Source organism: Mustela lutreola, chromosome 5 (genome assembly GCF_030435805.1).
Source record: "Mustela lutreola isolate mMusLut2 chromosome 5, mMusLut2.pri, whole genome shotgun sequence".
In the NCBI taxonomy this organism is placed as follows: Eukaryota; Metazoa; Chordata; class Mammalia; order Carnivora; family Mustelidae; genus Mustela; species Mustela lutreola.
Genome location: NC_081294.1, coordinates 73,782,798 through 73,809,883, shown reverse-complemented (window position 1 = coordinate 73,809,883; position 27,086 = coordinate 73,782,798). Strand labels below are relative to the sequence as shown.

The window sequence follows — 27,086 nt, the reverse complement described above, 5'->3', positions numbered from 1 at the left end:
TGAATCAAGGCAGGGAGGCCGAAGAGAAGAGAAGAGGCCCGAGAAGTTACGAGGTGGGTTCAACAGAGCTTGGCTCATGGCTGGGCACTGTGAAGATGGGCAGAGAAGTAGGGCCCAGGTTGACTGCTGCTTGGTGACTTGGGAATGAGGTCACTGCTGGGGCTGAGAAACCCAGAGGAGGGAGTTCCAGGTGCCCATGGGACTTTCAAGTGGGTCCTTGCCACAGGCAGTCAGAACAGAGCCCTGGGGCCACAGCTAGGTATGTACGTGGGAGGCTCCAGCATGTCCATGTAAAGGCTGGAGTGGAAGGGAAACACCAGGAGCATTTCGAGGACCCATCAGGCTCGTGAATGCTAATGGCTTCTCTCTGGGACAGGACATTGACTATTTGCCACAGTGGCAGCCCCAAACATACCCAGACAGCTCTGCCTGGGGATGGGAGCTGACACCAGGGCTCTGGGAAGAACAGGGCTGAGCTGCATTAATCATCACTGACCGTAGGCCTCTCCTGCTAAAGGAAGGGAAATGTTCAGATCTGAAAACTCCTAGTCCAGAGGTGTGGGGTTGGTCCGTGAAACACATTTGTACTATAGGAAAAGACTGCTGGGAAGCCCCATGACAATTTTCCCTGCAGACACACATGTGCACATGTGTGTATGTATACTACTTCCTGCTCAGAGTCCGCATGGACACCTGTTTGCAGGGACTCTTTCAAAATGGAGCCCATTGCAAGAAGAAATGGGGCCATTTAATTTTTTCAGAGAAACTCAGGCCCCTCTGGGGTTCTCTTTAGCTCGCAGTGATCAGTTAAGACTCGGTGCCCCTTGATGAGAAATGTAAGGTTCTCATCAGAATTGTCCAGCCACCACCTCCACTGCCCCGTTAGAGTGCCCAAGAATCTGCTGTCTGCTGTTTTGGCTATCTGTGTCAGGCAGAAGTCTTGAGATGACCTTATTTGTCACCCTGATGTTATATGGACCACAGTGTGTTCCGAATATAGGGTTGGGCATCAGTAACAAGGACTCCTAACTCTGTGGCCTCTGCTGGTGTTGTGGCATGGCCTGTTGGAGCTGGAGTGACCTACATAGCCCACAGCCTGACCTCAGTTTACCAGTAGAGAGTCCTTCCCATTTGTGAACAAATTCAGTGAACAAATGTTCAGTTGAACATAGATGTCCTCTGGGAAATGCTTGCCTGGTACCTAAGGATAGGCTGAGGCCTCTTCACAACCCCTCTCCCAGCACCCTCGCTGCCTTTCATGGTTATCACTTAAATAACTGTAGGATTATTGCATCTCTCTCTGCCCCATGAGCTCCAGGAGAGCAGAGAAGATCCCACCTGCCTTGTGCCTTGCTGTCTCCATTCCCCAGCACAGTTCTTGAAGCGAGTGCATGAATGACTTGAATGCTGTCATTGAACATTTGAGACCTTGAATCCTCTTAGCACACGGGTAGACCTTACTGATGCTCTGCTAGGAGTGCAGCCAGGGGCTGCCCTGTGAGAGCCTACCTTCTGATGGGAGAGATGGGGGCATAGCCACATCATCGTGTTGTCGTGTGCAAGGCAGCCCAGGGATGGAGTGGCTGGATCTGAGCACTTGGGGAAGGGTTGGCAGAACTCAAGTGAGAGGGATAGTGGCAGTCCTGGCCAAAGGGCAGGGCCCCTGCAGGGGAGGGCATTTGTGGGGAGCTGTGTATGACTCCCCCTGTGCCCAAGTTTGGAGCACCAGAGGTATAGGGTGAAGCCGATGGATGTGCCAGGCCTTGATTTCTAGGACATTTCCATGACGGGCCAAGGGTGTTGATTCTTCCTCAGGAATGTGGCAGCCAGAGAAGTCTTTCAGATCAGAGCCCTTAACCATTCAGGTGTTTCTGTACCAGCCCGGAGGGCAGGGTGATTGGAGAGTATGGCCCGCTGTGGAGAGACCTCTTCAGGAGATGTTCGTGATGGCCTGGATTCAGTCACAGTCGGGTGGACAGGAGAGGCCTTCTGAGAGTTGATGGAGACAGAGTATCCTCTGGACTTGAGTGGCATTTTGGATGGAGATGGGGAGGAGGAGCAAGGAAAGATAAGCACTTCTCCGTCTTCTCTAAGGACAGGCCCAGCTAGCAGACTGGAAGTGTTCTGAGGGCCTGTGATTACAGCCCAGCATCCTGCTGAACTCTGGTGAGCTGTTCTTGGCCCCACGGAGAAAGGATCATAAGGTAGAGATGCTGCTTTCATCAGACGACCTAGGTAGCAGGCTTTCCATCATTGCTGGGGGCGGGTGTCATAGTTTTCCTTCACGAAAGCTTCCGCGTGTGTCCATCTTGGTCTCAAGGATATGAAAAATGCAATTATTGAACAAGTGTGTAGACATCGCTAAGAAATCCCATTGCCTTTTACATCATGAGGCATAAAGGCAAGGTACTTAAGAGCACTCATTGTCAGAGTAGTGTTGGAGCGGAAATGGCCGCTGAAATGGATGTTACGGTATTAAAGGTGAAAAGCATTGCTGTTCTCTTTTCAGGGGTGAGGTGCTCCAGCAGAGGGCCCCAGTTGGGCTCGGTGGGGGCTCGGTGGCTGCAGGCAGTAGCCCGTCCCCTAGGGGCCGGGGAGCATGGGCCAGGGGGCAGACACCGTTCCCATGGTCCTGACGTCTGTGCCTCTTGCCTCCACAGTGTGCTTTACTGATCCACCTCCAGGGCTGCCACCATGTCGAGCCGGGGTGGGAAGAAGAAGTCTACCAAAACCTCCAGGTCCGCCAAGGCAGGAGTCATCTTCCCGGTGGGGCGGATGCTGAGGTACATCAAGAAAGGCCACCCCAAGTACCGGATCGGAGTGGGGGCGCCCGTGTACATGGCCGCTGTCCTGGAGTACCTGACGGGTGAGTACACCTGAGTCCCCCTAGGGGCACCCCTGGATTTGCGTCGTGGTGGTCCGGACACCCTGTAGGAATTGAGCCGACCATGGGGCTCCTTTTCTCTTGAGACTTTTCAAACCTGCAGAGAAGCTCCAGGAGTAGTACAATGGACCTTTCCACCCAGATGCCCCAGTTGTTTACATTCTGCCGTTAGCCGTCCATTTGGAAATTTCTTTAATCTCCCAACATTGGTCTTTGTAGTTTTTGTGTGTGTGTGGTTTTTTTTGTTGTTGTTTTCTTTCCCTATCCAAGATCCATTTCAGGATCCTACATTTCTTTTAGTTGTCAGGTTTCTTTAGACTTATTTAAGTTGAAACAATTCCTTACTTTTTTTTTTTCCTTTAAATCTTCCATGATATGGATGTTTTTTGAAGAGTGCAGCCAGTTGTGTTGCAGAATGTCCATCAGTCTGGGTTGGTTTCATGCTTGCATTTGGGTTGAGCACTTTTGACGGGGGGATGGCCTAAGAGCTCTTGTGTCCATGTCTAGTATTGTGTCAGGAGGCACCTGAGTTTGTCCTGCTGTTGGTGATTCACTGGGGTCCTATGGTTAAGGATTTCTGCACAGCCTGAATCACGGTCTTCCCCCAATGGCTTTGGCATTCCTGGATGTTCTTACCTGAATCGGTTATTGCTGTAGTGGTTATGAAATAATGTTGTTTCTGTTTCTGTCATTTCTTCAGCTTGTATTAGTTGGCATTCTTCTGTAAAGAACTTATTTTCCTTCTGCCTTTCCCTCTTTCTTTTCTTTGGACTCACAGCGTTGCTTCATGGACATCTTTATTGGGTTATACTCTACACATTATCTCCCAGGATGGGTGTCTTGTCTCTTGTCTCATTATCTCACAGTCTCACATTTGACATTCAGGCCATTTCTGCTGCCTTTTCCATTCTTACACATTTTCTTGCTTTCCCCCACAACGAGATGTTCTAGTCTCACCCTGAATTTCCCCAGCCCCAGTCTCAAAATCAGCTATCTCTATCAGGGGTCAGGGGTGGTCCTTTTACCGAAAATAACTTTATTGGTCTCACTGGTGGCTCCATGGCCACTGCGGGAAATCAGCTGAGGAGGGATATCACCCCCATCTGTAGTGACTCGAAAACCAGCCTCAGAGCGTAAGAGAGCTTGCCTGGGGCCTCATAGAGCAAGTAAGGAGCTGAGAAGGGACCCAGATCCTACTGGGTCATTGTAACGCTTTTACTGCTTAGTGCTCCATGCTCCTCGGGGTGTGTGGCAGGAAGGGCACCCGCGATCTTGCAGCCACCTCTCCCACAGCCAGACAAGGGGACTTAGCAAGACATGGTGCCCCTTCCAAAGTGATAACACGCAGCAGGAACGCTGGATCACTTCTTGATTCTCCCATCTCTCAGTGAGGCGACACCAAGGGTTCCTCCCTAAAAACATGGTCATGAAGTTGTTGTGTTCTTCTCAAAGCACCAAGGCATGAGAAATCACTGGTGGGTTATAGTTGGGAGGCGTCTGCACTTCTGGGACATTTAACCCTCTGCTTCTCAGACTCTCAGAGGCAGCATGCTTGGTCGCATGAGCTAGGTGTGGTTCTTCGTATTCTAGACATGAGGAACCAGAGGCCCAGAGCTTGCAACATGCCCAGAAAAGCCATGTGGAATGTTGGCAGTCAGGGGAGAAGTTACTAGATAGGAGGCAGAGGACATTGTTTCGTTCTGGCTTGTCAGTTTACATGCTGTGTGACCGAGAGTGATTCACTTAACCTCTCTAGACCCCGGTTTCCTTACAACTCAGATGTTGACAACAGCCTGTGCTCCAACTCCAGACTGCTATGACAGCCAGAGGGCTTTGTTTGAGTATGATGGGAAAGCTGACGTGCTTGGCATACCCAGTCAGGCGGTGGTTCCTGGGTCCCGAAGGCCATGATGTCCCTGTCACTGCGATGTCCACAGATGCTGTCATTAAGTCAAGTATCAGATCAGTTTCATTTCTTCCTTCAAGCTTCTGTTTTTTAGTTGGCAGGGTGTGGGGCAGGGGTGAGGGGTTACCATTGCTCCAGCATATCCGAGGCAGTACTGTTTGTGCTGCACAGAAAGTCTGGATGTCTTCCTCATCTGTGGCTGGCCGGCTCTGGAGCTGAGCACAGTGCTCCTGACTTTGAGGTCAGTGGGCCCTTTGCTTCTGTTTGCACCCACACCCGCTGTGCCTCTCCCCAGCTCTCATGGGTATGTGGCAGTGGTCACAGAGGGGTGTGGGAATGGCCAGGGATGCCCATCACTAGCACTGGACAGTAACTCAAGGCAAGTTTTACTCAGGTGTCAGCCATGTTAACCCCTGTATATTAAGAATAATATATATTTTTACATTTTACCAAGTCCTTCTGGCTAGTTCACTGAATCTGAGCCATTTTTTTTTCTGGCTGTATACAGTGCTGAGTCACTGGCTTGACCATTGCCCTATGCCTGTCCCACCGTGGTGCCTGGCCCACATGACAAACACTTCGGGAGACCTCCTGAGATATTAGTGCTGTGCTTAGTCTTGTAGTGGTCACTTGTGCCCTGTTGCCAGATGGAGTAGTAGCTGAGCTCTGGGGCCACATCCAATGAAAACACTGTTCCAGGCCTCGGAAAAGCACTGCATGCCTGCACTGACAGACTGGTGCTGAGCACCTTGGCCTGCGATGTGACAGCATGTGCATATTGGAAGTCCTGATTGTTTGCCCCCTCAGAACTTTGGTTTTGTTCCATGAGTGGGATGGGAAAGCAGATGCTCTGCTTTTTTATTTTGCTTCCCTCCAGACACTATCTCATTCATTCTACAACCTGTTGAGCACCTGCCGTGTATCAGGCCCCATGCTAGGCTCTGTGCAAGAACACAGGAGTGACTGCGGCAGAAATTGTCTCTGTTCTGTGCCGCTCATGGTCAAAGCTGAAGAAAGAACCAAGCAGCCCAGATGGTTATCACCTGGGATAGACGCCATGGAGAGCATGAGCCAGCCAAAGCAGGGCTCAGGCACCTGGGCACCTGGAGAGGAACTGGCTCAGGAAGGCTTCTGGGACGAGGAGCTCTCAGCAGACACCTGGAGAAGGAGGTGGGGCCCATCAGCCCCATGAGAGCTGGCAGTGGGGCTGTGCCACCCACTCACCTGTGCTCCAGGTGCCTACTGGGTGCCAGCCTCAACCCAGAGCTCAGGGAAGATCGAGGATGAGGGAGGAGCCCATGTGCCAGCCCTCGAGCAGCTCAGGGCCTTGACCAGGGTATGGCCCAGATGTGGTGCTCCAGCATGAGGCGTGTGAGCTAAGTCCCAGCCAATCAGCAGGAACTTGCTGAACGTGTCTCTGGCCCTAGTATTGAAGCTGGAGCTTCTTCCCCCGACAGAGCTTTTTGTCCATAGACAGGTACAGGCAAGAAGAAGGCAGTGCTGTGGGTTTGTGTTAGATGGAGGAGGCTTATTAACCAAAGCCCCTCTGCTGGTCTAGCTGTCACCCAAAGGGCCCTCTAGAGGGACTGTGTTCTCTGTGTGGCCCAGACTCTTCTAGGTGGTGCACAGAGCTGCAGGCCTAGCAAGGGAAGTGCATGGCTGATGCCCTTCGGCATGGCTGGGCCAGGCCTCCAGCATTCATCAGGCCCCAGTGGAGAGATGAGGGGTCTGGATGAGGTTGCTAATAGGACAGCTGACCTACCAGGGTCCTGCTGAGACTAGGTGGTTGCAGAGCAGGGAGCTGATGTCTCCCTGGTATCCAGCCCTGGGGACCAGATGGGACACCACAATGTTCAGTGGATGTCACATAGAAGCAGTAGAGCTGGATGGTTAAGATGTGGACCTAGGTGTCCACAATTTCAGGCCGGTTGCTCACATTTCTGGGCTGTGGTTTGATTATCTGTACCCTGGGGCTAGCGGGGACTGTCCTAGATGCTGTAGTGAGGGGACGCAGGGGAAGGGCTCATCCCCCCCCACACACAGTGTAAGGGCCCACATCTGACCCTTAGCATTGGGGTTAAGGCAGAGAGAGGAAGTCCCTAATACCCCAACTCTGGCAGTTGACGTACCTTCCTTTATGATGGTGATGGGGCTGTCACTGCCCACTCATGCATGTGGTCCTTCAGCTGCTGAGAGCCCACTGAGCCTCACCGGCACCTGCAGAGGATGCCTTGGAGGCCTCAGTCCTGCTCTCTCTCATTTGTTTCAAGCAGCACTTAAGTCCTCCCCCTAAAGCCTGTGCCAGCCTCAACACCAAGATGTCCTGTTAGCAAACTCATCTGTCTGATGTTGGAGGCCCCTTCCATCCTGGGCACCTGGCACATGCATGGACATCTACCTGAAGGATTTTTTAGTTAGCCAGGAGCTGGGCATGCCAGAGCAGAGGCCCACTGGCATTCAGAATGTCTGAGCCAAGAGTGGACCTTCAGCCTGGGAGCCATCAGAGCCCAGTGACACCCCCCAACCATGCAGAGCATGTTTTCTTGGGTAAGTGACCCAATTTTCCTCCTTATGGCCTGCTCCAGGCTGGAGTGGGTGTGGGAGGAGGTTGTAGCCTTGCATCTTGCTCTGAAATGTGAAGCTGGCCTCTGTTTCTCCTCTTGAGTCCAGAGCCCAATCATCTGTCGTACTTAAAAGGCAAAGGCAACCTCTAGAACAGCCACCAGACAGCTCCTTCCCCAGATCCGTGGGTGCCTGGCTCTACTTCCCTGCTGGGCTCTCCAGAGTTCTTCCCAAGAAATGTGACACTGACCATTGGGGCAGCCCCTGTCCAACCATCACCTCTACCCCATGGTACTGTGGTGCTTGTCCCTTCCATGACATTTAAATGATAACATTTAAGGGAATAGGGAAATTGACTTGGATCAGTTCTGAAAGCCTCTGGAATCTCTCCCCTGTGCCCAGCATAGCACTGCTGGAAGGTATTGATGTGAGATGTGAAATGAGCAACTTGTGGCATGGCTTTTGCCCCAGTGAGATATCCAGTGATTTTGGGACACATCATCCCAGAGACCAATAAAGGAACAGGGCAGAAAAAGGGAGAAGTGTAAAAGGTGCTTGAGTCCTACTGTTGGAGGTAGGGGAAGGTGTGGTAACTGAAAAGTGCATGGAAGATCAGAGAGCAAGCACCCTGTGATTTGTTGCTCTTTTATTCCCCCTCAGATTTCATTTATTTATTTATTTTAGAGAGAGAGCACAAGGAGGGGCTGAGGAGCAGATAGGGAGGGAGGGGGAGGAAGAAAGAATCACAAGGGGACTCCACCCTCGGCATGGAGCCTGACATGGGGCTCAATATCCCAACCCTGAGATCATGACCTGAGCCAAAACCAAGAATCGGATGCCTAACCAACTGAGCCACCCAAGCATCCCTGATTTGTTGGTCTTAAATGATGGGTCAAGGCGCTGTGGGTCAGCATTGCTCCAGCTGTGTGTAGCAGAACCTAAGTGATGAAATTTAAGAGGTATTCTACCAAAAAACACAGCTCCATGGCCGAGATAGGAAGACGGCTTGATTCACATCTCCTCCTCTGAGATGGCTATATGAATAACCTCAGAGGAGTTTCTCAGTGAAGGAATTTGTTTTAGTTTGGAAACCACCAAGAAGCAGCTGTGTTTACTGCAGGACTCTTCAGAGCCTTTACCATGTGGGTGTCCCTGTGAATCTCCATGGGAAAGAACTGTCATCCACATTTGTTCCCAAACTTTTGTCACAGAAGTATCTCAAGGGATACCTTACAACACCCTGCATGGTGCAGCGTGGGGGACCCTGGTATGGCTCTCCCCCATGACAGCAGCACCGTGTGGCAGGCTAAGTGAAGAAACAAAAGCGAAAGCCTCCCCAAGAGCAGGCTTTGGTTTGTTCCGTTGGGGTGCAATGCTTGGCTCAGAGGGGCCCGATGCACCAGCAGCAGTGCATCAGCGTTCGCTAGGTAAGGTGGTATCTTGGGAAGCCCGTAGCATATATTTCACTAAGCTGAATTGCTCAGATATTAACTTGGTGACAGTTTGCTAGACCCCAGGCCCTGTGCCAGACAGTGATGTACCCCCAAAAGTCTGGCCCAAGGAACTGACTCCCTAGAAGGGAAGCACCTTTGGAGCCATTTTACCCAACCAACCCCTGAGAGAACAGGCCTGGCTCCTGTTTATCAGATCCAAAAAGATAGGCAGTGACATCTTTTTATTTTTATTCTTCCTTCTTTCTTCTTTTTTTCCCTTTCCTTTCCCTTTATCTTTCTTTCTTTGGTGCAGGAACCCTATCCCATAGCCTGATTACAAACCTTGTGCTTTAGCTTCCCTCCTAGTACTCAGGCTTGCTGCAAAAATCCAGTCTACTCTCAGAGGGTTTCTCAATATTAAGGAGGATGGAAAGCTCTCGAGACTGAATGTGGATACCTTGTGATAAGTATGGATCTTCCCAAGATAGCCACTGATGTGGGTTCCTAAATTGTGTTCCGTTTAAAAACCCAGTTTAAATCCAGTTTAAAAACCCATGGGGTGCATGAACCAGCCAAAGCAGGGCTTTGGATTGCATTTCTACATAAGGATCCTGCTACGAAATCCTGCTACAAAGCAGGATTGCATTTCTATATAAGGCTGTGGCTAGAATTTTTTTTTTTTTTTCTGTCTTCTTTGGATCTAATCTACAAAATGATGAAGACCTCTGGATTTCTATATTCTTTTCTTCTCTCTCTCTCTCTTTAAAGATCTATTTTTTTGAGAGAGAGAGAGAGAAAGGGAGACAGAGTCGGGGGTCCATGGGGAGGGGCAGAGGGAGAAAGAGTCCCAAGCAGACTGTGCCCTAAGCACAGAATCTGATGCAGGACTCAATCTCATGACCCTGAGATCATGACCTGAGCTGAAACCAAGAGTCAGTTCCTTAACAAAGTGAGCCACCCAGGCACCCCAGATTTTTGTATTCTTAATCCCTTACTCCTTTCATTTTCCCAAGCCCTGTCCCCCCAGAGTCCATATTTTAGACCTGGTCATCCCTCTCTTGTCTTGTCAGGGACCAGAGCCTCCCCCTTGTCCAGTCAGCCCCTGGCACCTTCTTCTGGCAGATGCTGTCATGGGAAGCTGCTGTGGTGATATTCACAGGGCCAGCCCTTGACCTGGGGAATAAGCAGGGTCCCCTGGGTGACCTTACAGCCACTTTGCAGACTAAATGGGGTCCCGCCCTTGTACCTGACTGCGTCCTACGGCAAAAACCCAAGGAAGAGGGATGGCTCTTAAAAATATACCTTGCTGTCTGACTTGGCTGATGAAATGATTATCTTCTGCCCAGGTTTCAGCTTGCTTGATTTCTGATCCGTAAGTGGGTCAGGTGTTGCATATCCCTTTGGTATTAGGGGTTGGGCTGCATTCTGGCCCCACCTTGTGTCCTCCAAGTGCAGGAGGGGGAGCCCTCCCTGTCCACAGCACGCCCTGATACACATACTCGTTTCAGCAAACATCCATCACATTCAGTGTTTCTGGCCTGGGAAAGGACCTGACAGGCTTGGCACATTGAGGTAGGCAGAACCTGCACTTGGCTCTGTCACTTACCTGGACTGCCTAGCACTTTCCTATCCAGGACACCCAAGTGTGTCCTGTACTCATGCAGCTAAAAATAGGGCAGGAAGAGGAGGACAGCCAGACTGACTCCTGATGCCTCGATGCCCCCTGAGTTCCTCATGAGTCTCTGGTGTGTTAGCCGGACCACCTCTACCTTGGACTCACTTCAGGCCAGGGCCCAGCTAGCTCTCATGAGCACCTTCTTGGGCGTTCCTGCTGCTCTGGGGCTCTCAGCCCCCCACAGTGCTCCCTGTTCTGCAAAGCGCTTTACTAGCTTCATAGCCCTGAACAAACCACACACACACACACACAGACACACACACACACCCGTGCACATGTGTGCACACACGCAAGGGAGGACTGGGGATTTTAATGAGCCAGAGGGCTGCAGCTAGAAAAAGTGGGAAACACCGAAGTTGAAACTAATGTGCTATGTACCCAGTGCATGCAGACAGTGCTTAAATGCCTATTCCCATTACGGGTTATAGGAGCAACTTGTGTTTAAAAATGTAAGAAGTTGAAACTCATAATTCCACTGTCCAGAGATAGCTGCGGTACTGGATGCCTTTCATGCATACATGCAGGAAAGGGAGTTAGATTTTAGCCCAATTATTTGTTTTTATTAATATCCGCTACTGATGAGCTTCACTGATAGCCAGTCACAGAAAATCATCACCATCGATCTCACAAAGCAAATTGCGAGGTAATTCAGGAGATGCTGCACGGGCAGTCCTCCCTCTGCCTCCCAGGGGAGGAGATGATTCCATGGTGGGAGACATAGGAGGAGTGCTCGGAGAAGCGGTTTATCACAACGCACCTTTGATACTTCCTTCATCACGTGGTGTCCGATGGCTAGGTGGGACAGGTCTCAGGCTGGAGGAGAGAGCTCAGAAACCTCCAAGGGGAGGGGTGGCATTCCCAGAGTTTTGCTACCCCTGCCGCAGATGTGGAGGGCGGCAGGACAGCACAGGGATCCCAGAAGCTTGTGCACCTGCCACAGAGCACAAACATGGAGTTCTTATCTGTCCACCACCCAGTCCTTCTGAGGAGTCCCTGAGGGGGTCCACGACAGTGTCAGCGTGACCTGTTCGTGGAACAGCGGCCCTGCTTCCCCTGCTTTCTCAGAGCCGGGGCATGGACTCTGGCACTGGGCTCAGAGAAAGGAAAGGCCTCATTGCGCTTTCTTTTGCAATCATTTTCTTTCTTTTGCAATCTTTTGCAATCCCAGTCTGTGACTGGTCTTATTTTTTTTAAAAGATAGATTTATTTATTTATTTATTTATTTATTTATTTGACAGAGAGAGATCACAAGTAGACAGAGAGAGAGGAAGGGAAGCAGGCTCCCCGCCGAGCAGAGAGCCCGATGTGGGACTCGATCCCAGGATCCTGAGATCATGACCTGAGCCGAAGGCAGCGGCTTAATCCACTGAGCCACCCAGGCGCCCCAGTCTTATTTTTCTAACAGCGTCTTTCACGGAGCTGAAGTCTGTGATTGTAATGAAGGCTAGCGTATCATTTCTTTTTTTGTGTTTTGCTCCTTTGGCGTTGTATCTAAAACCTTGTCGCCAAACCCGAGGTCGTGCAGATTTTCCCCTATGTTATCTTCTAGGAGTTTTATAGTTTAGTGTTTTACATTCAGGTCTGTGATCCATTTTGAGTTAATTTTTGCTAAGGATGTGAGGTCTGTGTCTAGACTTTGCATGTGGGTGTGCAGCTGTTCCTCTCTGTTTCCTTGAAGATGCGCTGCATTGCCTGGAAATGCCCAGTGGTCAGGGAGGCTCCTTCTTGCTTCACTATTTCCCCATGAAGGGTCACATATTACTTTCATTTTTGCCACTGGGTCTATAGATGCAGAGACAAGTTCCCTAGCAAGGATTCTGTTTTCGCTGGGGCCAGTGGAAAAGCCCACAGCAAAACCAAACTTGTTTCTGGATTCAGGCAGGGAAAAGGTATGCCCCAAACTGAGTGTGCCTCTTTCTTCTCAGGTCTTCCGTCTGGGATCACTTTATTTGTGATTGAAGTACATCGTTCAGAATTCCATTTTGTGAGTCCTTTTGTGATAATTTTTCTCAGGCTGTGGTTTTGAACATGCTCCTTTTATTATTATTATTTTTTTTTTTTTAAGATTTCTTGTATTTATTTGAGAGAGAGGGTAGAAGCAGGGGACAGGCAGAAGGAGGGGGAGAAGCAGACTCCCTGCTGAGCAGGGAAGGCAATGCTGGCCCCGAGATCAAAGGCAGATGCTGAACCGAAGGCAGATGCTCAGAAGACTGAGCCACCCAGGCGTCCGTGAACATGCTTCTACCACATCCATGAAGTTTTTAGCTGCTATTTCTTCAATATCTCTATTCTAGGCTCTTTCTACTTATAAAACACAAGCCAAACACATTAGTGTCTCATTCTTTTTTCCATATCTCTTCATCTCAGTAATAATTTTCATTTCTGTCTTGCAGAACTTATCTGTAGATAATTATTTCTGCTCTGTCTTCTAGGACTATCTCCCCATTTACTAATTCTCTCTTCAGCTATATCTTATATACTATTTAATTCAGTCACTGATGATGATGATGATGATTATTTTGAGAGAGAATGCTGTGCAGGCCCCTGAGTTGTAGCAGGGAGGGGCAGAAAGAGAGGGAGAGAAAATATTAAGCAGGCTCTACACCCAGCACGGAGCCCAATTTGGTGCTCAATCTCCCGACCCTGGGATCATGACCTGAGCCAAAATCAAGAATCGGACACTTAACCAACTGAGCCACTTGGGTCCCCCAATGAATTTTTAATTTCAGCTTTGAAACTTTTATTTCTAGAAGTCCTGTTGGGATTTTTTTTTTAATCTGCTTGGTTGTTCTTGATAATTTGTTTTCTCTTCATTTTCAAACTTTTCTTTAACTCTATTATATGTAATAACATCTACTTGAATAATTTGGGTTTTTTCAGTTTTATTAAGGAATAAATGACACCTGTAATTGTATATATTTAAGGTGTACAACCTGATGATTTTATATCCCTATACATTGTGGAATTACCAGGTTTATCTGAATAATCCTAATAGTGGCAGTCTCTTATCATCTATTTCTGCCAGATTTTGAATCATTGTTCAGAAAGTCTCCTTCTCTCCAGGGTTACAAAGGAACTTCTTCATGCTCTTCCTTAGTCTTTTTATGGTTTAAATTTTTTACATTTTTACTTTGATCCATTTGAAATTAATCCTGATACATTGTGTGAGTTAGGGATTGACTTCCTTTTGTTCCAGATGGTTACCCGGTTATCTCAACACAATCAATTCAATATCCCATCTTTTCCCTGGTGATCTGAGATGCTACCTTCACCACACATGAAATTTCTAGATATATTTAGGGCTATTTCTGGGCTTTATTTTCTGTTTGATTGGTCTGTCTAGTTACATACTTTATGTTTCTCATATTTGGTGGGTCTTTCATTGTCTTTATTTTCTTTAGTAAGTGATGTATACCAACGGTAAAACCTCCCCACAGGACACACAGTAAGACCTTCATTTCCCTTTCTGCTCTTTTTCCTTACCTAATTCTCCTCCCAGGAGACAGCATTAATTTCTTATGTGTGTTCTGTATCTTTCTGAAGATACTTTTCTTCTCCCTTTTCATTTCAAAATAAATCTTAAAAATGAAATGCCAAGGATTAATGAATCAGGTTAATGGGTACATGTGATCTCAGTGACTGACATTTATATTTGAGCCCAAATCTTGGTTGGGAGGATCTGGGGATTGCTGCTCTGCCTCGAACATCTCCCCAGAACCCCCAGGCCTCTCTGCCAACCCTGAGACCTGACTTGAGACTGTGAGCGGAAGCTTGCCTGGACCCTGGGCCCTCTTGGGGCTGCCCTCCCCTAGGATGACTGCTTTATAGTTCACACTGCCTGCCATGGAGCCTGAGCGTCGGCTCTAATACATGAAACCAGGCCAGTGCCTTGGAGAGCGTGCCCACACTTCCACCCAGAATCATGATCTGAATGCTGCAGGGCCTAGTGTACTCCTTTAGCGATCCATTTGCAATGACCTATGTGTGAAAGAGGTACCAGGCTCTGGCCAGGTGCAAGGTGCCATGTGGGCTGCTGAGGGTCGAAGGGATCAGTGTTCATTTCAACAGATCTGTAGTGAGGGTCTGTGGTGGGTCAGACATATCGGAGGCCATACTCCCGACCCCAGGGCTGGGAACGTGCCTTCCCCTCTTCTCCCTCAACACCATGAGCTCAGCTACTAGCACAAAGGCTCACGTTGTGCAGCTGCTTCGTAAGTAGTTTTTCGCTGAAGGATCAGAAGCTCAGTTAGAGGATGATGAATTTCAGGAGGACAGAATGTTGGTAATGGCAGATGCTGCCAGATGTTGATGAGATGGGAGCCAAACCTGCCCCCTGGATTTGTAAATGAAGCCGGATTCGGGTTGTGCTAATGACACCAGGGCACAGCCGGACCAGGTGGAGAAGAGGGAAGTGGCAGGGCACGTGTGGGCAGGCCACGTATGTGGCAAATGGGAAGGCATGGGAACTTTATCAAGGACTGATCTGTCACCTCTGATGCGAAAGCCACTGAGGATGTTTCAGCTGTACCTTGAAAAGGAGAGGAAGCCAGGAGCCAGCCACCTGATTTAAATAGCAACATCCCAGGAGGGGTGCTAGCCGCACCCCAGGGTCTCTCTGTGGATGGTTTGCAAGAATGGTTTTAAAGCACCTCTCACCTACTGAGAGGAGAAGGAAGTGATAAGAATTCTACAGGCGTCTTCTCTCTTGCTGATATTTGAACAGAAAGATACCAACTAATAGAACATATTTATAGTTCTCTTTTCTCTTGCTTTCTTTGCTTGCCTGAAGGCTTCTCTAGGTCTAGTCAACCCAGAATAAAACATGGTGAAAGCACAAAGTCACTCCTCAGAGCTATAAATACACTGTAGCAAGAAGACAGACCCAAAGGGTAGTAACCACAGTCAGCCTCCCCACCCCCAGTCTCCCTGTATGCCTCTCCCCACCACCCCCTCCCATGCTGGTTGCCAAGAAGATAACTGGGCCTGGGATTTGCCATTTGCTGGGCTGCTCGTCCCGCCTACAGCTCTGACCCTGCCTCCCATCCCCCCTTCTTCAATGTCTTTCCTCCTTCATTTCACATCCCACCTTCCTTTTGAGGCATGTGCCTTCCAACTGATGGCCTGGAAGCATGTCTCCCTGGTACCTCAGAGGCCTGTGGTGGCTCCTGATGCCCAGGGGTCCTGTTGTGGGACTGCTGTCATCCCCGCGTACGCTGTGTAGAGTAGCCTTTATAGAAGACGTTTAGAGAGGTCGCCTGCATTAGAAGGAGGCTCTTGTTTTGCCAGAGCTCACATTTCTTGTCTGTAGGACAGTGGTAACCGTGTGGGAACGCAGGGCCTCTGGGAAAGACTAATCATAGGCCTCCCTTGCCATGGCTCTCCTGAGAGATGTCCTTCATGGTAACTGGTGACTGAGGTAGTCTGTGGTCCACATTTGTGCGCAGCTTCTGTAAATCTGGGGGTTGACTGCTGGAAGTCAGCATCAGAAAATGAGGACACTTACCTTGAGCAGGGTCGGTTTCCTTGCCCTCCCACCTCCCCGCCAGGCCCTGGTGGTCCCTATTCCAGATGGAGAATGTGGCTTGTGGTTATGTTCATTTGAGGGGCATGGGGGCCAGTGCTTTGAGTACTAGGCAGAGGCTGGCCAGTATAAGTAATGAAACGTCTTCCTTATTAGTGAGCACTTACCATGTGTCAGGCACTGGCTCGCTGCTTTACATGTGGTAACACATGGAATCCTCAAACTGCCTGTCTGGCCTAGAAGGAGACTGGGGTTTAGGGCCTAAGAAACCTCTCTCTGCAAGGCCATTTTGTGTAATAACCCATCTTGAGAAGACCACCTCCTGCAGGCTCGCCTCAGGAGTGCAGGCCTTAGCCATTACCAGGAGAGCTGGCGGGCCAGGTGGGGGGGGGGGTGGTTTGCAGGTGCTCAGGGTCCCTAGGTCCACTTTGCATCTCCTGTGTCTCCTGTGGACATTGCGGGAGGATGCTAGGTGCCCAGTCCTGGAGGGCTGGCTCGGGTCCTCAGTGGAGCCACAGCCTGGCTGAGGCGACAAAGCCTCCTGAGAGGGGCAAACCCCGAGCAGTTGCAGGTGATGTGCGAGGGCTGGAGACAGTCTTGGGGTCTGGCCTGGGCAGAGGGGACAGGGGTCCTGCAGGGATGGGCCTGGAGGGACAAGGGGTCACTGACAGGAAGGAGATGGGTTTGAGCACATGAGGGCTGGTGGCTGTTGGCATGACATGTGCTGGGCCATAGAGAAGGGGCAGTCTGGTCAGTGCTGGGAGCGCTGGCTGCATCAGCAGCAGGACAAGTGAGGTTCTGGGGGAAAGGGGAGCCACAGAGTCCTCGGAGAGGGGAGGGTAGCCCCTATCCGCCATGAGGAGATTATATGGCTCAGCGGCATGGAGGAGAGACTGGAGGGTTGATAGCTTTTTGCCCGATGTCCCTTCATCTTCCATTTAGGAAAGAGGGGGACAAAGCTTACAGTGGACTCGTGGCCCTCAGCTTTGGGAATCCACCTGGGCAGACAGGGCCAGCGCCTCCTCTGCTGTTACACACTCGTAATGCTCTTAAAGCAGTCATGAAAAGAACCTGAAAACTCCACATGCTCAGAACCCTTGTGAGAAGCAGGATTAAGCAGGCAGGGACAGATATCTGGGTAGGAGGGTGACATAGTGTTTCAAAGGTGAGGGGGTGCACACACCGTAGTTGCCTCTTCTCATTCACACCGCATTTTCATTTCTTACATTTTGAAAAGACAGTTGTGCACAAAGGAAACAGCACCAAAGAGGGTCAAGTGTCTCCCTCTGATGGAGTCCCCGATTCCACCCAGAGGAGGCACCAGGGCGCCCCATCTTGGGGAACATGGTCGTGAGTGCAGGGATAGGCGTTGCCTCCACCCCCCATACCAGGGCTGTCCACCATACATGCCTTCCTCATTTCCCTCTGTAAAAGTCTGTCTGGGAAATGGCACTGTCAGGGCTCTCTAAATGAGTTTCCTCTTTACATGACACTTTTCAAATCATTTCATTTCATCAGAGCTCTCTGAATGTCCATCTCTTCCTGAGAGGAGTTAAGAGCAAATGGCTGTGATTTTCTGTATCCAGACAAACACACATACTAACCATTTCTTTGTAAATTAACAGTCTTTGAGAAGGAGTGAGTGGCGGGGCAGAGGGTCCTGCCCAGCTGTCAACCAGGGCCTGGGGGAGAGCAGGTTTCTCTGGGGCTACCCCAGCGTGGCGTCCTTCCACCTTCTGTCCTGGGCCTTGGCTCGTGCTGTCTGGGCAGCTGGCTTTGGTTTTGCCTCTGCCCTGGCACACGCGCCATGGGGGTCAGACGAAAGCCCCCGGCCCCATCCCGAGGCAAAGACTGCCTGTGGGGCCGCTCCGGGTGCTGCATTCTATCAAGGTAAGTCTGGCAGTCCCAAGGTTAATCGGGTTCAAGTGCATTTTTCAAACATATGTAAACTGTTAAGTGTAACAGCACAGAGTAGACTGTCGATGAGGAAACACCAGGTTTTCTGTGTTGCTTTCCTTCTCCTGGCTCTTACACACGTGAGAGCATCTATGCACTTAGCCAGCCCATTATTTTGATGGAGGAACCCAAGGAAAAGAAAGGATAGTTTTTTTCCCCTAGATATCAAGCCTGGTGGGCTTTGCAAAAGACGAAGTGTGTGATCGTAGTCCCTGAAACAGCAGCTGACACCTAACCACCGTGGTAACCACGCCGCAGCTTGTCAAGTCAGGAATCCTCACCTCCCGGAAAGTGACCTCGCAATCATCCCCCTTCCATAGAAAGGGCATGCACACCTGCGGTGTGTACCGGCACGTCTTCAGCCAAGTGCGTGGGCTGGGATTCACACTGGCCTGTCTGACCGCAGACCCCAGCTCTGCCATGGCACACCAGGGGACTGCCACCCTCCTCCCCCCACCCCCACCCCCCGCCCCCAAAGACATACCAAGAAGGTGAGCTGACAGAGAAGTGCAGAAGACTCAGGGGAAGACACGGGAAGGCTTTGCAGAAAGGGAAGGGACTCGAGTACGGGGCTGGGGTGCTGGGTAAGAGGAAGGTAGTATTGGTCTCAAGAATCCTCCCTCTTTTTTGTTAATGTGTAGAATGTAGATTTACTTATTTTCTACTTTGAAATCAGAAAAACAGCTTACTTTAGAAACTCCCAAATTACATTGCGTTTCTATCTTACTTCGAGACGTGGGGAAGGTGGGAGACTGGAGCAGATGCTCCTGGATTCTTATGAGGGTCTGCAATGTGGGCTTAACAGCAAGGGACAAGTGTTTGTCAGACTCGGAACATCTGCAGAAAAGCAACAGAATGGCTTATTGTTAGCAAATACCTTGTATCCTGCACACATACACACAATTGCTACTTTCTGTTATTGCTGTTTTTTTTCTCTTTGGAATCCCTGGCTCTTTTGAGGCCCAGGATGAGCAGACTGGAGAGCTTTGCTGTGGCCCATGAGTGAGGCCCTGAAGCCTTGGGTTGACAGGTCGGCGGGTTTCAGACTCTGCTGCTCATCTGAAAAGGTGAGATGTGGGGGCCGGTGGATTCTAGGTCCCCGGAGGAAATAGAGGAAAGTACGGTGCAGTCAGGATGCAGGAAACTCTGAGCAATCACTCCCCAATTGGGGTTGATTGGGTTAAGGCTTTCCAGAATGGTGTAAAACAGTTCTGAACTCCGTGAACTGCTGATGGAAGCCCGAGGAACTGAAAGAAATACAATAAACAGATTGCCTGTCATGTTGTTGGCTTTGTAGCAAATAGCTGTTTTCTCCTTGGGATTATGTGAACATTTGCTTTCCTTTGATTTTTGGTTGTTCTTTTCAATCTCTTTTGTTAGGGGAGATGCTTCAAACAGCTCCGGGGAAGCCCCCGCCTTTTGCCTTTGCAAGGTTTGTGTTTAGAGTTTGGCGCAGCCTGCACACGTCACCTGTTAGCTGTTAGGACTCTAATTCTGTAAGCCATGACTTCATCTCCCTCAAGGGAGATAGACGGGAATGCTTCCCTCCAACAGATATGGTTCAGTTCAAGATGTTTGGGGTTGTGGGGGAGGGGAGGGAAGGAAGACTAAGCCTTTGGTCTCTGGGTGAACTTGGAAAGGAGACCTGTCAAAGGTATTCACGTTCAGACAGCTGGTCTGTAGCTGAAAGGCTGCCAAATAATGCCATTATTCACAGCTGTGGGAATTTTGTCAAACAGCCTTAAAGCAGTCATGCTCCGTGAGCCTGGGGAATGGTGGGCCCAGGGCTGTCTGTGCAGTGCCTGCTGCTCGGATTAGAGAATAAGGTCTCCTTGCTGGGCCCGGCCACTAGAGATGATGTATCTGGGGGCTCACTACTTGCCTGATGTGGGAAGTAGTCAAGAGTGGGAACAGGAGATATTGGGGTGTCTTGCAAGTTAGATCTTAAAAGAGATCTTTAAAATGAAAACATAGCTCATAAGCTGGCCAGTGTTGCTCACCATTTAACTTGGCCCCATGCAATGCTTATCATGGGGAACCTTAGCGCACCTGCAGTCCTTTCAAGAGCTGAGCCCACGTGCTTGGGGTCCCACACCTGTCCATTTTTGGTCATTGGTAACAAAGCTGTTCCTTTTGCTGGCCAGGAAGTCCTGCCTTGAGCTGGTGGAGAACCTGGTGAGGGGTCTGTTTCTTCTCTTTGTAACTGCTCTTGCCCAATCTCCTCCTGTGGTTTCTTGCAGATTCCATTTGTTTTGGTTATAGCCCCCAGGGCCATGGCTCCTGAAAACTCCCTCCAAGGGAGGGTCCAAGCAGTGAGCTCTGGAAATCATGAAAAGGACTTGCATCTGTAGGTGTGGTGCTTTCCCGATTCTTCTCTTTCCCAGAATCCTTTTCCCTTTAACCCAGGTGGTGAGGGGGGTAACAAAAAAAACATATATATATATATATATATATATATATATATATTTTTTTTTTTTTTAAGAGATGCATAAGTCCTTCCAAAATTCAAGATGAATCAGGTGCAGGAAACCTTCCCTTGTGGGAAGGCATGGGTTCCATGTAAGCTGAGGCAGAGCTGAAGCCGGCTCTGGTTCCCCAGGGCCATGGCCAGAACGGTGTACAGCCCTGAGCCTGGTCTTTCATGATCCTGCTGTTGCTGTCACTCGCAAGGGTGAGGATCAGTTACAAGGAAGGGAAGTGAATGAGGAAGTTCCTTGGGGGGCCTGTGCCCTACTCCTGTTCCTCAAAGCCAGCACCCTCTGCCCCTACAGAGTCGAGGGGATCTGTTCCAACCTGACGAGCAGCTGGTGTTGCCTGCCTCCCCTCTCCCCCAGCAGCAGGCAGCCCTCTCCTGGCCAGGAAAGCCCCTTGTGATGGCTGATGCTGAAATGGGCCCGAGGACGATAGGGTGGGCACTCATGAAGACTTGGCCAGTGCTCAGTTAGTGCTCTGGCTTCCTGCCTTTGTTCGCTGTCAGATGAGGTCTACATCTTTCGAGGCTGCTTAAACTGCCCCAGTTTTCTGCCGGCTGCCATGTACCCGGGGGACAGATGGGAGTGGAACATGCTTCTCATCTCACCTCTGAGGTGCTTCGTCTCCACCTGTCCCTTGACAAATGAGTTGCTATGGTAACTACCCTCTGGAAAACATGCAGGAGTAAACAAGATCAAGCTCTTGCTCAACTAGCTGCAGCCGGAATCTGTGCGCTACTTAGTTGTCCCCACCTGACAACCCCTCCCCACAGGTGGAACTGAGGGCCCACCCTTGGGCGGTAGAGGGTGGGAGGGCCAGTCCTCTGGGCATGCGCAGATGGAAGGCACGCTGGGATTTGTGGGGAGAGAAGAGCCGTGAATTTTCTTGCTCCTTGGTGAGACAGAGGAATGAGATACCCGCCCCCCCAATACACATGCCAGCTCTTCAGCAAGGAGCTGCAGTGCTCCTCATCCCACTGGACACACCTGCCCCTCAGGGTCACTCCCACATGGATCCAGGCTGAATGAACAGTAGGTGAGCGCACCCCTTGATATTCCCAAGTGGAGTCACTCTGCCCATGGAGGTTTCAGCCACAGAGTATGAGCCCTGGGGCTGGGTCAGTTCTGGGGGAAGAAAAGCTCTTGGAAGTGAGGGGGAGCTGCTGGAGAATTGATCTCCAGATCTCTGAGCCGTGGGAGCTACTTACAGGCCACTGCTGTGCTTTATATCCTTGTGTCACAGGCTGCCTGTGTCTCACCCAAAGGAGTGGCCCAAGGCGACTAAGAGTTATGGTGACCCCTCCCGACCTCCCCGGTCTCCGTGTCCATCATCACATCCTCACTTGCACACCCAGAAGTTAAAGGAGCAGTCCCTAAAATAAGACCACAGGTCTCCCCATGGTGGCCACCGCCCCTTCTCTTGAGAAGAGCCTCTCAGTACCACTCCTGGCAGGAGGAAGAAATAAGCCATGTCCTCTTGCCTGAGAAGCCATAATTTCACAGGGGTGGGCTTAGGGCACCATGGTGGGTCTCTGCCTAATGCAGGCAGCGTAGAGCGTTCTTAGCACCTTCTGGGGGAAAGGTTGTAATCCACCAGACTCCTTCTGTACATTCTGGCCCTGCAGGTACTGTTTGCCCCATGTTTCCCTGTGGCCCCAGAAAGCAGGGCACGGTGAGGCGGTGCGGGGATAGTGGGGACCAGGAGGAGTGCCGGCTAAGGACTGCTCTGGTACCAGCTGTTCCTCTTTGAGCTTCTCGCTGCTTGGGCTCCCCCCAGAGACAGCTCTGGCTAGCTCTCCTTTCTTTATCCTAGAGTCTGTGCTTGCATCAGCTGAGGCTCCTACGGGAGCTTCCTCCCCAGCCACGGGCAGGACCAGAGTGTTGCAGGTGTGGTGCCGCCTCCAGGAGTGGAGGAGGAAGAAGCTCAAGCTTGGGCCCATTTCTGTATCATTGCACGTGGGGCTTAGGGTCCCTTGGGCCTCCCGGGCCCCTTTTCCTGCTTGGCTGAGATAGGTCCATCTCTGCTGGGCATTGGAGCCCACTGCCACCATCATGTACAGGGAAGCCTCAGCTAAATTTGAAGGTGGGCTCTCTCCCCTACCATCCGCCCTCAGGCTGTGGGGGGAACAGCCCCGTTGAGATTAATGCTTAAGGGTGGGAAATGTGCTGGTTCTCATCAGGTCCTCATGGGGCCTCATTGTAGTGATTCTCAAATGGGAAATTCAAGGTGAGATGCCTGGGAGCATCAAGTAGGTAGGGGTCTCATGGTGTCTCTGGGTGTGGGAGGACGTATCTTCAGTGACGCGATTACCGAGTTTCTGAGTTCATGCCTTGGGTTCTAGGTGGAAACTTGTTCAGGCTGTGGCTAGTTCTCCACCACTCCCAGGAGGAGAGTTTGTGTGAGGAGCCAGGCCTTTTTTCAGCATTTTATGCCCTAGTTACCGCCCTGGGTCCAGCAGCTAGCTCTCCTTCATGTGGACCATGGAATATCATAAAGTTTAAGCACAGGACCTGTTCTCCTCTTATTTTACAATGACTCTGAGTTCTGACTTTGCTGGAGATCTCTAGTATTGATAACATAACCCAGAATACTAGAAATTCTTCAGTACCCAGAGGGGGTCCGGCCTGAGCCAGGGTCATAGGCAGGGCTGTGGCCTGGGCAGAATTGCAGAAATGGGGGAGGGGAGTGTAAGATATGTTCCAGGACAGTCTGGGTTTAGAAAATGAGGAAGGGATGATGTTGACATTGTCCAAGAGAACTGTGCTGTGGAGGAGAAAAAACTCTTGCTAAGGGCACTAGCGATTTTGGCCCATGTTAGGTGCAATGGAAGCACCATCATCCTGTCCGGCAAGGGTCTGTCCTGAAAGACAGGCACATGAACCCGAGCACCAACGAGGGTCCGGGCTTCTAGCTGTCTAGTATGTAAAATGTTTTACAGTGCTGGGGCGCCTGGGTGGCTCAGTCGGTTAAGCCTCTTCCTTTGGCTCAAGTCATGATCCCAGGGTCCTGGGATTGAGTTGGCTCCCTGCTCAGTAGGGAGTTTGCTTCTCCCTCTGCCCCACCCCTGCTTGTGTGTGTGCTCGCTCTCTCTCTTTTTCTCTCTCAAAAAAGTAAAATCTTAAAGTTCACAGTGTCAAGCATACACGATGCTGAAAGAGGAACACTCTGATTGCACACCTAGATTTAATAGCATTTAGAGCATCACCACATTTTCTCCGTGGAGTTGGTTGTGATTATTGGAGAGTAAATTGCAGTTCTCTTCAGAGTAGTGACATTACAGTCACTCCCAATAAGATCAATAATCCTTTAGTATCTAATACCAGTCTGTGTTCAGATCTCAGTTTTGTCCAGAATGACTTGTATAGCTCTCTCTCATTCTGTCTCTCTCTCTCCTTTTTTTTTTTTTTTTTTTTTTGGTAATCAGCATCCCATCAAGCACTGATAGGTTTGACACACTGCATTTGGTTGTGAGGCCTCTTTGGCCTCTTCTGCTGCATCCTACCTCTTTTGGTTTCTGTTCTTGGGATGTTGACTTCATGGAATCCCGTCCTACCCTTTGAGTTCTGAGTCTGAATGTGTAGGTGGTCAGTGTTGAACCCCGACAGGACCCAGTACTCAGAAAGCAGAGCTCCCTCTAGGGCCGCACTGCAGGTGCCCGTTCTGGGGAACAGGGTCTCTTGTCCACTCCCCCACTTCTTACTGGGGTACCTTCAGCGGGTCCCTTCTCTCTCCACCTCCATGTTTTCATATCCTAAACAAAGGGGACGGAGTGGAGAGGTCTCCTGGTTCCACTGAGTACATCTGCAATTAGCCAACTCAGCTCTCGGTGTGGCAGGGCAGAGCGCCTACAGCTTCATGCCTTGGGGTAGCTGTTTCCTGAGGCCGCTGGCCATGCCCAGGGCCATGAACGTGGGGCCTGGGAGGACGCCTGAGGTCCCCTGACATTCTAATATGACCAGTGCTCTCCCCCTCTGCTCCCCACAGCTGAGATTCTGGAACTGGCGGGTAATGCTGCAAGAGACAACAAGAAGGGACGGGTCACACCCCGGCACATCCTGCTGGCTGTGGCCAACGACGAGGAGCTGAATCAGGTATGGGTGCTTCTCTCCCTCTCCTGCCAGACGCTTGGGCAGGCAGTCCCTCTGCCCGAGAAACACAGGTTGGTGTTTGGCGGGCTGCCAGAGGTGTGCTCTGCATTTTGGACTACTAGTAGCTTCTCTAAATTCTCCCCTCCCCCACGTGCCCCGTGCCAGTTTTTCCTTGAGGCTTTATTTGGGGACAGGAGGGAATGGATCAAGGTATTTGGCTCTCCCTGGAAGAAAGGTAGTGAAGTTCCACCGGAGTGAGGTTACTCTGAGGCCTTTCTCCCTTGTATAGTGAGCCTGGGTCCCATCAGCATCCTTGGAGATGCCCTGGAGGAAAGACCTTGAGGGAGCAAAGCAAGAATGTGAATGGGGAGGGCAGACTTCTTGAAGGCCAGGGGCCTGGTGGACGGGCTAACCATCTGCTACTTTGATTTTCCTGCAAGCTGCTAAAAGGAGTCACCATAGCCAGCGGGGGAGTGTTACCAAACATCCACCCAGAGTTGCTAGCAAAGAAACGAGGATCCAAAGGGAAGTTGGAAGCCATCATCACACCACCCCCAGCCAAAAAGGCCAAGTCTCCATCCCAGAAGAAGCCCGTGTCTAAGAAAGCAGGAGGCAAGAAAGGGGCCCGGAAATCCAAGGTACACAATGGGGTGGGGCTGTGTGCTTTGGGTCAGGACAAGTGCGTGCAGGTGAGGTCCAGAGTAGCTCCCTCCTGCTGAGGGCTTATCCAGGGACAAAGGGAAACTGCATGGGACCTCTGGCAGAGAGGCTAGCCCAGCTCCAGCAGCCAGAATCAGAGCAAAACCCCACATTCCTGTAGGCAAGGGGGATGTGGGGAAGAGGCGGGGGCAGATAGCCCCAGGCTGCAAGGACCCCATTCCTGGCCTGCAAGGGAGAGGCTCACACCTCTGCAGAAGGAACTGGATATGTGAGAGCTTTCCTGTGCTGAGGCAGCTGCCATTGAGTCCTACCTTAAGGCACTGGCTGCCTCCTTGCCCCCGATGCTCTCAGAACTCTCACTGTGTTGCCATGGCTGCATGTCCTCCTCTGAACATCTTTGAGGGAGGATGGTTCAGACAGTTCGCTCTTCAGAATGGTTGCCTTGTTAAGGAAGAAAACAGATGCGTTATTCAGATGCTCCTGCCAGACCCAGCTTGGCCCGAGATGAGGTCCCAGGTGCTGATGTTTTTGTGGCAAGTGAAGTGTTCTTAGGGTGGGACCTAACATCTTCATGGGGGTGGGGGGGACAGACCAGCTAATCCCCAGCCCCAATCCTCACAGTGGAGGAGCCACCGCCCACCCTCAGGAGGTCTGGGCCTGTGGGAGTTTGCACTCTCCTTGTCTCAGCATCAGCAGGAGGCCCCAAAGCACCTGAAACACATGTTCTGTATTTCTTCCTCCCTGGTCCCGGCCTCTGGGCTTCTTGTCACAGCTTCGGGGCCAACCAGCTAGTGACTGGGCAATCAGAGCGCCTCTTTAACAAAATGGAATCTTAAGCTGTCCTGCTCTGCCCTGGGGCACCCCCTCAGGGTGTGAGCCTTCTGGTCTCCAGCCAGAGTAGGAGGAAATTTCCTCTGGCAGAAGGTGACCTGCCTGTTTTGTGAAACCCTCAGTAGTAGTTCCTTGGAGAAGCCTTGTGGGTCAGATGCCATGTTGGCACATTCTTCCCACCAGAACCCAAAGCCTTTGGCCTGATGAGATGGGGAGGACACCCACCAGGCCAGGCTGCAGGAACACTGCCCCTGCACCCCTCTCCTGTCCACCCTCCCAGCACGTACCCTGCTTCGAGTAGGTCCGCAGAGCAGGCCTCTGGCCCCCAACTTCTGTCTACATTGTTGCCCATCCTTTGGTAGTTGAGGTGGACGTGGCTGTACTTTTTGTCCATGCTGGTGGGTATGAACAAATGCTTCTCCCAAAACAAAAAAATCTGAATTCGTCTTGTCCGCAGGCCACTGCCCTGACCCACCCCACATAGCTGAGAATCAGGGCCAGCTCTCTGAGAGGGAAACCCGTCAGTGAAGAGCGTCCTGGAAGCTTTTCCAGGCACTTATGCTCCACTCAGCTCCCAAGTCCTAGGGGAGGCTCCTGGTCAGGCGGGGATGTCGCAGAATGTTCCATTACTTGTTCTTGCCGAGTATAGAATTAGCAGTTCGAACTGTTTCTGTCTCCCATTTGAACATTCACATTTGCGGGGAGGAACAGGAGGACAGGGAAGGCAGGGGCAAAGCGCCTGTGCACGCCTTTCTAAATGTTAAAAGAGATGATGAAGATGCCAAGACAATCATCTCTGGATCACGGGCCCCGGGGAGCTGGTGGTTGGCTTAGCATTCCTCCAGCTGTGACCCACGCGTGGCCCTTGTTTGTGTGGACCCACTGCTCGTTGACTTCAGAGCAGCCCCTCTAACTGTGTGCCGTGGGCAAACCTGGGCATCCCTGGGCTGAACCCTGCTCCTGTCACCCCAGTCTTCCCCTAGTAGTTACTGCCTGACGGCTTTCTGGCCTTCCCACTTTACCAAACACTAGGAAGGCTGTTTCTTTCTTTTTGGACTGGAAATGAAGGGTGTGTGTGTGTGTGTGTATGCGCGCGCG

General features: G+C 50.9%; 1 protein-coding gene across 5 annotated transcripts in view; it reads left to right on the top strand.

Annotated features, from left to right (window-relative positions):
- The window catches only part of LOC131832064 (core histone macro-H2A.1), a 74,118-nt gene that overhangs the window by 6,549 nt on the left and 40,483 nt on the right, over nt 1–27,086 (top strand). For all 5 annotated transcript variants that reach the window (XM_059174624.1, XM_059174625.1, XM_059174621.1 and 2 more), the window contains exons 2-4: nt 2,661–2,866; nt 24,394–24,500; nt 24,938–25,135. In XM_059174624.1, coding sequence (XP_059030607.1) covers nt 2,695–2,866; nt 24,394–24,500; nt 24,938–25,135 — 477 coding nt within the window. In that variant the 5' untranslated portion in view covers nt 2,661–2,694. The remainder of the gene's footprint in view (nt 1–2,660; nt 2,867–24,393; nt 24,501–24,937; nt 25,136–27,086) is intronic.